The 12311-nt window shown below is 40.8% G+C and overlaps 1 protein-coding gene across 3 annotated transcripts in view; it reads left to right on the forward strand.

Annotated features, from left to right (window-relative positions):
• gabrg2 (gamma-aminobutyric acid type A receptor subunit gamma2) overlaps nucleotides 1–12311 on the forward strand; it is a 110030-nt gene that overhangs the window by 94836 nt on the left and 2883 nt on the right. For 2 of the 3 annotated variants that reach the window (XM_082141341.1, XM_082141342.1), the window contains exons 8-9: nucleotides 8276–8481; nucleotides 10533–10556. In XM_082141341.1, the coding sequence (XP_081997467.1) occupies nucleotides 8276–8481; nucleotides 10533–10556 (230 nt within the window). The remainder of the gene's footprint in view (nucleotides 1–8275; nucleotides 8482–10532; nucleotides 10557–12311) is intronic. The other variant, XM_082141343.1, reaches the window with a different exon arrangement.

Below are 12311 nucleotides of genomic sequence, written 5' to 3' on the forward strand. Positions count from 1 at the left end.
TTTTCCCAGCAGCCTTCTTGGCGGTAAGAACGGTCCGCAGATCCGTTCTACCCCTCGAAGACTGCTGGGTTTGAGCGCGCCCTCCGTGTCCCCGAGGTTTTTGTGGGGGAGCACGGGAGGAAACGCTCTGTTTCTGAGTGGCACGGTGCTCAGCGCTCTTTTTAGAGGAGTGAGGCTGCTCCCGCTCAGCAGCCTCATAGAAAGAACGGCGGGGGAGAAGTCTTTGGAGAGCAGCTGCTTGTTTGGCAGCTTCCTGTGATTTTGCTACTGCACTATTAACTGCATCGCCAAATAGACCAACCGTGGAGACCGGAGCATCTAAGAGAACATTTTTTTCTTTATCTTTAATGTCGCTCAGATTGAGCCACAGATGCCTCTCAGTGGCCACCAGGGCTGCCATAGACCGCCCAATTGATCTGGCGGTCTCCTTGGTGGCCCTGAGAGACAAATCTGTGGCTCTGCGTAGTTCAGCCACAGTGTCGGGACCAATACCCCCGCCCTCCTCTAAATCACCCAGCAGTTCAGCCTGATAGGCTTGCATAATAGACATCGTATGCAGACACGCTGCTGCCTGACCAGCGGCTGCATACGATTTATGAACCAGGGAAGATGTTATTTTTACTGGCTTAGATGGAAGTGTAGGAGTCTTCAGGGAAGATGCCGTTGCTGGAGAGAGATAGCTCGCAAGCGTCTCTTCCACCTTCGGCATCTCCCCATAACCATGCTCTTTATATTTATAAATGGAAGAGTAGTGGGATGTGTGTGGTGAAAATACTCTGTACGACACTGGTTTTTCCCACGATCTCGACACCTCGGTGTGGAGATCGGGGAAAAACGGAAGACTCCTGCGCTGGGGCTGCGCACGAGATGGCAGGAAGCGTTCGTCAAGCTTGCTTTTTGAGCGAACGTCCTGCCTATCCTCTGGCCACTCAATGGAAAGTCTGTCAACTGCTCTAGTAATAACATCAAGCAGTTCCTCAAACGCGTGAGACTGAGGTGGCGAATCCTCAGACTCAGCTTCAACACTCACAACATCCAACTCCTCAGAGCTGGACAATTGCAGCATTGGTGCCTCTATCAGGGGGGAAGAAACCGCAGCGCGTGCTTCCGCACCCTGATGAGAGGCACTGGATCTGTCAGATTGATGCTGAGATAAGGCAGAGCCCGTCTCAACATCCACTGACAGATCCATTTGCGAACCCCAGGTCTGAGATCGCCGCCGAGCCTCAGCCGCGGCGGGACCCGAGCCCTGGGGAACGTGGTCGGGATTGAACCGAGCCAAACGGGATCGGAGCGTACGCAATGGAAGCGCACAGCAATGCTCACAGTCACCACCCTCGAGTGCTGACTGGGCATGCTCCTCTCCCAAACAAACAACACAAAGAGTGTGTGTGTCACCTCCCGTTAAATAACGCGGGCAGGGATGGACACACACTCGATACTGCTGCTTGCTCGCCATAACTGAATCAATATATATATATAGAGACAGACAACACCAAATAACAAGGACAGATTTCAACACAGAGCGCAACTGAAGACTCAGAAAGCTTTCGTTTTCTGTTTCGGGCCGGCTTTTATAGCTTCCTGGTACGTGACGTCACCCGCCTCTGACGTTCCGCCACACCATTGGACTGATTTTACATGTGCTTCAAGACGTCATCACGCAAAGCGTTCCCACAGCGTCATTTCTCGACGCAACGGGAGTTCCCTTGAAAGGGAATCCTAATTTCAAGACATGTTATTCTGTTTTCATTTAACAAATATCCCTTGTATAACTCATGAAATATTTTTTTTTTAATTAAAATAATCAAATTTCTTTAAATGTTCTGTTTGTCAGAGCCGATAGCTTCGTAGACAGTGCTCCGACATGTAGCGTGCTTGCACAAAAAGAGACCCGAGTTTGGAGTTGCCATTACACTTCACAGGTATAGATACAACTGAGTGTCTTCTGCATAAAACAATATGCCACATTTTGTTTTTGACAGATTGCAACAGAAACATATAAAGAGAAAATAACCTTGATGAACCCCAGGAAATAGAGCTCCCTATTTTCACGACAAAAGTTCTGTTATTTAAATAAGACGAGAACCACTTTAGTGCAATCCTCTTGATTCCCACCTATTGACTCAAACAATCTCAGTAAGAGTTTCTGGTCCAAAGCTCTTATACATCTAGCAGAGCAGGTGAGTTTAAACTCAAAAGGTCAGAAAGATAAGAAGGTGCCAGTCCAATTAAAACCGTTCTAAAACAGACTGGCAGCCAGTGCAAAGAGAGCAAGAAAGGGTAATAAGTATCAGTCAAAAGTCTAGCAGCTGCGTTTTGGACTGTTTGTAAACGCAAAATTAGTACAGTTTCACAGACAAGGCTAAAGCTAGTCCGGGACTAAAATGCATGTTTCAGCTGTCTCATGTTTCATATCTTAACATATGTCAGTGCCATTGTTTTGTCTCAAGATGCACACCAGTAATGTTTTTTTTTTTCTAAGGTACATTTATAAAAGCTACTTGAATGTCCTAATTTAACTTAGTCCTAATCCTGGCTTAGTCTAAACCCTGTCTGTGAAACTGGACCTCAGGATTCAGGACTCTATTTATTATGCAAAATAATACTTTAGGACTATGGTAATTCTGACAAATTAAGTCCAAAAACACTGCCTTGACCACTTTAACAAACTGTTGAGACAAAACCATACCATCTCTAAGTATCTCATATGAAACCTGGAGTCTATCTTTTTTTCAATTTCCTCTCTACTTGTCTCCATTTGTGTAAGCAAGATATCATTGCAACCAGTTAAAGTCAGCTACCCTACATGGAGAATACTCTGAAACTGCATACAGGAATTATAAACCTCTGAAAATTAAAGGCAGACAGAGCATTTATAGAACTAGCACGGCGGCCTGCCTGAAGTAGGAAGAGAGAAAAAACATTAAACATAATGGGAAAATGATCTGAGAATCAAATATTTTCTATAGCAAACTCACACACCCGGACACCCTAAAACGAAACCAGATCCAGTGCCTGACCCTGCTTGAGCATAGAAACCACTACAGATTGAGCTCGGTTGAAAGAATCCACCAAAGATTAAAAAAACTTGCGCCAACAGAACTCCTAATATTAAAAGACTATCACAACAAGGAATCACAGAAGATAAAAAAAATCTGAACATTTACAAAATACAATCCTTGTTATAATTGGGAGATCTGTATGTGTTGACCTACTCAAGTCTACTTTAAATGCTTGCAAATGCCATTGCCATCCCCATGTCATGTCTTCATTTTAAAAATAGAACATCTAGATCTTGTGAGGTAATTTAATAGAACCATTTAATATTTAATAGAACCATCTTTATGCTAGCGCATGTAGAAACCTCTTTTCGTTTGAATTAAAACAGCACATGCTCCAGAGGACGAAGAATATCAGGGTTGACCCACCTCTTGTCGACTAAATACGACTAAAATGCAGTCGTATTACTTTGTAAACAGAATTCACTTCCCTAGGGGCTGGAACAACCAAAACCAGTAAGAGTACCTTACATTACGATGGTGCGTTTAAGGAGATGCCAAAGAGGCTCATAGAGATCCACCTCAGAGACCAAATGCCCTGTCAGACTACTGGAGATGCAGTACGCTCTTCTCTGTTTTACCAACACACACCTCCTCTCTTGCCGCTTCTACTGTTGTATTTCCTTCTGTGACAAAAACATTCTGGAAGGCCACACATATCCGCAGATGTGCATGCAATGACTGGGGATCATATTAATTTTGTCCGCCTGAATGCCAGCTAGACACAACCACCAAAGACTTTGTTTAGTGCTCATACACTGCCCAAACAAAGATAAATATGAATAAAACAGATCACAAACAGCAAAAGACGCCAGTTTACTCAAAAGCGCCATCTTATCTCATATTTGTTTCTCATTTGTTGATTGATTTCCCTTACCTGCTCACTGTTTCACCTATCATTTGAGCTGTTTGTTGTCCGTTCTTGTTGTTGGTTTATGGTTTGGTTACCAGTACTCCTGTGCTCCATTGCTCCTATGCTTCATGGATCTAGTTTGTTTTGTGTTTGTTTTCTTTGAATAAACGTACCATTGGAAAAGATCCTCAACACTCCTCGCCTTACTGCAACCAACCCTGACAATAATGCTCTATTGTTGGCCTCTTTATTACACAGCAGAATAACCGTGCACAATAAATCCAGATCAGCACATTGAAACAATATTTCTGATCACATAAAGTTTGCTGAAAGCCTCAAAGTGTATTTCCAAACAATCTACAATCTAGGGTAGTCTTGATACGATTTATTGTACTAGGTTTGCATGCAAAAAAAAATGATGTAAACTTATACTATGTGCAAAAAATATCAACACTGATCTTTTAATATCTGCTTTCTACAGCTCAGATTTCTCTTCAGGAAGACCATTTATCTGCTTGTGTTGGTTGTTCTATAAGGATTCATTGTGTTTAGCGATCCACTTCAATTGGATTATTCTCCTTGGTAATCTCCTCAGGGATAACACAATGCCGTATTGGAAGATCTCGAGCAAGGACACGTGAAAGTGTGTTAAATGCTTTGGTTTTCAACATGTTCATTTGATACTTAGCAGCTTGTCTAAATCCCGCACTACTAAAGTTTTAGGATGACAGTAATGCTTCATTCTCAGTTCTCTTTCATTTCATGGAAAAAGGGAGATCAGCTAACCACTGTAGCTATGGAGAGCCATCCAGTTGAGTTCTCTCTTTTACTCTCACTCTCTCCCGATAAAGATTTAAGCTCTGGTTCGGTTATGTTTGTATGTGAGGATTTATGTCAGGGTTCAGAGGCTTGCAATGCTTTTTGACGAGACTGTTTCTGGTGTCTTCAATAAGTTCCAGGCTGCGAAGCAGCAGTCAGCAACTTTTCGGTATCTCATCCCACGCAGAGCTTGAGAGCCTGCACCTCCTTCGAGTAATTTCTGCTCCAGTTCTCTGCAGCGACCCGTGGAGAGGCAGAACAGAGATGCTGCAGCTTAGGCGATCTTTCAGAGAGATTGGACCCCCTGGACTCGTGTGCCAGTGTGTATGTATCCCCGCCAACGTGTTAACCTGAGGCCTGGCAGCAAAGGCTCCTTGATGGTCAGTCCTGGTCAGAGACACAGACCGCTCTCTCTATCTGAACTTGTCCTAGGAGGTTATCTCCCCCTGACATGGTGACTCCACAGGTTGACACCTCACGGTCACCTCTCTCAAATGATTTGGTGGCATGGCTTTTTGGCTTGCTTAGTTGGGGAAACTTAATATTCGGTAATATTATTGACTTGAATGCACTGACACTATTGGGTTGAGAACTTGAATTGAGCTGATGATGACACTGTTTTCTCCAAAGCTGCTTGATTGAGTAATTGAACTTAATTGATGAACTTTACAGTTTTTGAACCAAACTGAATCAACACTGAACTGATTTCAAATGAATAATGACTGTCTACTATTGTCTTTTTAGAGCTACTTTACAGCAGAATTGAATTCTGTTTGCTTCATTGAATCATTATTTTACTGTTTATCACTGTAAAGCTGCTTTGAAAGAAATCTGCATTCTATAAAGTGCTATATAAATAAATGTGACTTGACTACATTTTGTAAAGGAAAAAAAAGAGCCATAGAGGAGGTGTCTCCTCCTCAAAAGGAAACTAACTTTTGCCAGTATTTTCTGGTTACGAAAAAGATAGAAGGTCTGCATCATATTCTGGATTTGCGTCCTCTGAATTTCATGCTCAGTGTGTTTAGTTTCAGAAGACAGCGTTCAGACACACAGGAAGTTTCTATGGTTTGCTTTAGGGCTTACCAGTTTTGTGGTGTTCTTTTTGTTGGCCTGGCCTTGGCTCCCCAGATGTTTACAAAATAAATGGACATGGCTCTTGCCCCGTTGAGGCCCCGGGTTGTACATGTTTAGCAAGACTGAAGATGTGGGAAGTAGAAGTCAGGGCCAACGAGAGAAATTTCATTTACTTCATTTACAGACGCAAAGAAAAATGGGCATAGCACAACAAAATCAGCGTTTCAGTATTATTATCATTTTTGAGTCAGGCTTGTCTATCTTTCCCCATACCAAATAAGCAGTCAGCTTACATTCTCTCTCCCTGTCTGTTACTGAGAGAGGAAACAGTTAGTTATCAGAGAGTTGACCCATTTTCTTACCGCTCGGCTCCTAAACTCGCTCTCCCGTAGCTGACTTCACTCCACTTCCTTCTGCCATGGTTCTAAATTACCTTGGCATTTAGCTAATTTTAGTACAATCGCAGGAATTGGTGGTTCGGCATCTGTACTTAGTTCTCTGTCATTGGCTAAGGATGGGTTTGAGTTTAAACAGCCAGACGAGTGTGTTACTGCCGAGGCAGCAAAAGACATTTCTAGGAATGATCCTGGTTTCTTGCACGATGCAGGTATGATTGTCTCCTCCATGTGTTCAGTCTTTTTGCCTCTGCTTGGCTCAACACAGGGTGTCAGTCTGTGCATTCTGCTTTGGTCGCAAGGCAAGTTCCTTTTTCTCTTAGGGCAGTTCACATTCCAGGAAGTCTGAATGAGGGGGGCAGACCTGCTGTCGAGACATGAGCTGAGGCCCGGGAAGTGGAGGCTTCATTCATGTGGGCCTGATTTGGCAGACATTCAGAGTCTCAGAGATCCCTTTGGTTTTCTCTGACTCCTCCAGCACCACTGGCCCTAGATCAAGTTCTGTCATGACTCTCGGAGTGTTTAATGGATATGGTAATGGATATGACAATGTTGTTTGGTCTTGGCGGAATAGATCTGCTATGCTGCTGCTGCTTTTATCGCTGCTGCCAATACATACACGACACGCTGCTGTGAGCAAGTAATTCATGCTGCTGCTGTAAAATATAGCATTCATGAATTACCCGTAGCAGATCTATACAGGTGGAGCTGGGGAAGGTGGAGGGTTTCTGAAAGCGCACTGCACCTCTAAGGCAAATGCTACTCATGTATTTGTAGGTTGAGCACACAAGCTCATTGGCTACTGATACAGCGGGAACCAATCAGCTGTACCCTATAGATTATGTAATGATGTGATTACGAGCAGGTTGAGTCAGGACTTATTAGCCTGCGCCATCTAGAGTTTTATGACAGAACTTTGTATTTCACTGGCCTGTAGGTTCATTGCTGGCTTTTCTACAGGAGCAGGTGCATCTGCAGCTACACTTAAGTTTTATGAGGCAGCTATTGCGGCTGAGTGTGTGTCCTTTACTGGTCTATGTTTGGGAAGACATTCCATGATATCCTGTTGTATGCGTGGGCGAGACAGTTGAGAATTTTCTGCCTGGTAAGCATTCTGTTTTGAGATATATCTGTGGTGTTGGAGGCTTTGACAAATCCTCCTTTTGAGCCATTGGATTTAGCTTCAGATGAGCATTGACTTTTAAGTCTGTATCGCTATTGGCCTTGTTATCTCTTAAAAGGCTTGGAGATTTGCAGGCACTGTATGTCATTTGTTTTTCCTTCAATTGTGCTATAAAAGTGCATCCTTGAATGAGCAAGGATCTAGCATGTTTACTTAAACTGCTCAAGTGATGTCAATGGTTTCAAAAATACAATTTAAAATCACATTAATGATTCATGTTACTGTAAGTAGGCTGCTTTCTAAAACCCCTCTACATCTTGTTTTCACATCTTTCAGTGGGGATCAAACTTTATAGTAAAGTCAGTCATTTGCACATTGTAGTTTAGATTGTGTAGAATTAATAAAGCATTTTTTTTTTTTTCTTAAGGGCTTCCAACATACAATCTGAAAAAAATAAAGGGGTCTGAATGCTTTCTGAAGACCCTGTATCTTCTCTGAGTGTAGTTTATAATACATTTGTAATTAATAATACATAATATTTAATTCCCCAGAACGCTCTAATTTACCCCAAAATCTCTTCAAAAAGGAGCTATATGAAGAATCCATATTAATATCTTGTGGGTTCTGACCAATTTAGTTAATTGGTTACACTCATTAACATTTAAAATGAATTTAATTTAATAGTTAATTAATAGTAAACATGCAGTATTTATACATTCACCTTATCTTATTATTTTATATTTTCAGAACAACATTTAAAAAAAAAAAAACGTTGTCTCTTAAATGAGTGGTTGAATTGTTTCCCAGTAGGAATTAAAATCCAAACCACAAGCGTGGACTAGCCGTGTGAAAGATAAATACCACAGATGTAACCTCAGTAGGCCATATGCAACAAATGTTGAAATGTCCATGCTCTTATTTCAGTGTTATTTACTTTGTTCCCCAGGAATCACAACTGTGCTTACCATGACCACTTTGAGTACCATTGCTCGGAAGTCCTTACCCAAAGTGTCGTACGTCACAGCTATGGACCTCTTCGTATCTGTGTGCTTCATCTTTGTTTTCGCCGCTCTAATTGAGTACGGAATGCTCCACTACTTTGTGAGCAACCGCAAGCCCAGCGCAAAAAAAGACAAGAAGAAGAAAAATCCTGTGAGTACACTTCCTAAAGCAATTCACATTATCACCTACAATACAACAATATTCTAAAGTGTATTTACTACCAGTGTTGTAAGTATTTTTTATCAACCTATTTGATAACTGCAATTGTTAGTATTTTAGGGTCAAGGATTGAGTTCTCCAAATAATAGCACTCTTCCACAAGTTAGTGAGCTGCCTAGACTGTGTAAGGTTAAGGTACGTAAATGCTTATAACTAGTTTTACAGTTCAGCCAGAAAGTATCCAGCAAGCATGTGAATTCCTTCAGTACTATTTAAATAGAATCGCATTATATACCTTTAGTTGGTTGGGAATATTGATTGTAAAAGTCTCTTTTCCACTGTTGGGCCAAACAGGTCTAAGAACGCTAAGGTTATAGTTATATTTCCACTTGAGCTTGGTTCAGCACTGCACAATGACAAAGTCTGAGCACGGTTTTTGGTTTGCTTTTATTTACATTATGCATAATTTACATCTCTAGGACTATACAATTTGGACTTACAAATCTTGTAATGCAGTGAATTGTAAAACAGTCTCTGTATAACCCATTACATCAGAATTACCATTGACATTCATTTATTTTTAGTACAACATTTTTTACAATTCAAATAAATTATTAAATAGGCCTAGTATCCTTCTTTTTCAACAACAAGGTGCATTATATAAACTAACCGGCTGGACCGGATCGGCATGGAATGGAACGGTTAAGCAACTCGAACGGTTTGGCCTGATAGTGGATGGTTATATTCTTGAGGACTCAAATGTCAAAAATAGAAATGTTAAAATAATTGTGTCCAAACCTTTTGACTGGAAGAGTATATTCTGTAGTTTGCTCAGAATTGATCAAATTGAAAAACTAGTAAAAAAAGACTGTTATGTGTGCTATGTATTGTATTCGGCATGTAATATTGTAGTCTGTATGTATTGTAATCTATGTATGTGATCTTTCTTATTACAGTGCTTATTACAGTTTTGTGTTGTTAGTTTCACAACTTGTTAAGGCTTTATTGTTAACTCTGTAGGAATCAACTTTGAGTGCTAGATGAGTCTCTTGTGTACTGTGTGTGACGAAAGCTATTTGTGATGCATCTAAGTGATCATTAGTTGCTGTCCATGAAGAGCATTTCAAATCAGTCACTAATAAGGTTCTGACATGCAGGGGATACACAGTGAGAAAGCTCACTAGGTCTTGGAACATAGCTATAGTGTGCACGCTAGAAACTTGCTCCAGATGTGGTCAGCTTTGCCAGCGTGGACCAACTCTCTCACAGTGTCACTGAGCAGTGATGTCCTTGATCTGAATCATTTTGGCAGCAGGTTTGAAGAGCAGTCTTAGATTTTCATCTCAGCATGGTGCTCATTTCTCTAGCTTGAGCAGTGCTGATCTCAGTAAATGGGGTCGTTCCACTTTCAGATGATTAAAGGGGTGCCAGAAATGTCTTATTTGATTTTGGGCAGATTTTCAAACCACGTTCGACAGATTGGTTACCAGTCAAAGGCACACTCTGAAGAAAAACTCATCAAATAAAATGACAAGAAGTTTTGCTGAAGAAGCGTTTTGATCTACGCGGAGTGGAAGAGTATCAGTCTCCTCCTCAGATGATTATGTTCTTCTTTTGTTGTTTGGTGATTAATGTTTGCTGATTTGTACTTTACGTTTATAAGAAATGTCTGTTTCCAAGCTGTAAAATCTAATCGGATGGGCCATGTTCAAAACCATGTCAAATATACTGCATTTAATTGTATCTTTGATAGTATTTTAAATTAATCCTTGCACTTTGCAGATGTGTTCTCCTTAAAAACAAGCATTTTTATTCTGTATTTTAACAACATGCAGTGAACCTGTTAAGATATACTGCCTTGCACCCCTTCCTTCCTCTGTGTCTATTTATATTTCAGAGCCTTCTTTATATTATATTGTATGTCTATTTTTATGTTGTTGTTGTTGTTGTTGTTGTTGTTGTTGGTGGTGGTTTGTTCGTGTATGTTTTCTTCTTGTCAATTTCTAATTTTTTTTGTTGTTTGTTTCCTGTGTGGACAAAAGCTCCTGCGGCTCTTTTCCTCAAAGGTATATTGCTCATGTAAACTTCACTAATCATGCATGTTTCTGCATTCTGCGCAACCACACTGCTCTTGTGTCAGGTATTTAGATTCACTGCACTAACATCTAGTAAGTTTAGAACTGAACCTCCTGTGCTGTGAAAGGCAGTGGGACTCTTAGTTTACTTAAATAGAACAGCAATGGCTGAAATATTTGCATCTTTCATTTAATTAAAAATAGGCCGCCTTCCTCCCTCTCTGTGTGCTTGTATATGAGGCTTTAAACCTGACAGAAACAGTCAGCAGAGCCTTAACAGCTTGAAATAGACAACCACGCTGATCACCTTAATCCCAATTAAAGAGCATAAGCTTGATGGCTTTGGCAGATTTAGCCACAGTAATCTTTTAAAAGTCAATGTGCATGGGGCACAGACTGATATTTGTAACTTCCACTTAGTATTAGAAGAAAGTTTGCCAGAATTTGGAGAAAATTAAATGATATCAATGTGTAACCAGACTAAACCAGTGGTTCTCAACTAGTTTTTCTTCAGGACCTAGATTTTACAGTGGACAACAAACACTGGGTCTGATTCAGTAATAATTAAGCAGAAAGTACAAACTTTTTACACACAGGACCAGATTCACAACGTGTGCATACTAGGGGTTGAACGGAATAAAAAAATTGGAAATCAACTTTTAGGTGCTTGATTTCAATATCAAGTATTCAGATGGTATAAGCAAATATAACTAGTGAAGCGCTCTCAGAGTATGCTTTTATTTGTCATTTTAACTAATGGTAACTGAGCGTTTAAAGATCTATTATCCTGTGGCCCCCTCTATAGGAGAGCATTAGTATTACAGGCAGTGTTTTTGTACAATCAGTCAGATTTGATCGTAATTTATATGAAAATCTTAAGTCTGATCTGTTAGAAAAGATATAGCGCACTAAGTCAGAACAGTCTGGATTTCTTCTGCAAGGTGTCCATGTTGTTAGTGTCAAAATAACATGATCAGCGACTAGTCAACGTCAAACGACGTCAAGCTTGAAGTTTCATGGCAGAGAATCAAAATCGACACGTTGACTTGACTAGTCTGAGCAACCCCTAGTGCATACACACAAGAATTTGATTTTAACCTTATTCTATTGTTAATGAATTTGTAGTAGGCTATTCTAAATGACTGACCACAAACCCAAGGTTAGTAATTTGCATAAAACCAAACCATCTCCATAAAAGGGCTTTCCGCGCAACCGTTGCTTAACAGCAGGGTGGGCAAAGAGTGTAGCTCCAATTCTAATCAAACACACCTAAAAAATCGAAACAAAGTCTTCAGGCTTACTTCAGGTAGGTATGGTTTTGTTTAGGGGTGGAGCTAAATTCTGATTGTGTATTGTTATGCTTTTTTTTTTTGGGACCCTATCAGACTTACAACCTATTTTTGTGTCATAGCCAACCAGTTGAGAACCACAGTTAAAAGAAAAGCACTTTGAAGTAATCTCTCTCTCACACACACACACACACACACCAGGACAGGCAGACATGCACTTCATCTTTGGTAGGTTGTCGTATTTCATCCGGTTAAAGCTGCCAATTCCACTGTATTTGTTTCTATTCGCTTGGCAGACTCTTTGTGCTCGTTGCTTTCCACACGCTTCGGTGAAACCCTTTGAGAAGCGATTCACATGACCCCGTTTTAACACAGCCTCAGGTGGCTCTGTCCTAAAAGCTACACAATGTACTCTCGGAGAAGCCAGCATGAACAGCTGGTTGTGCTTCGTTTTTCA

The sequence above is a fragment of the Leuciscus leuciscus genome (genome assembly GCF_965113295.1).
Source record: "Leuciscus leuciscus genome assembly, chromosome: 16".
Lineage (NCBI taxonomy): Eukaryota > Metazoa > Chordata > Actinopteri > Cypriniformes > Leuciscidae > Leuciscus > Leuciscus leuciscus.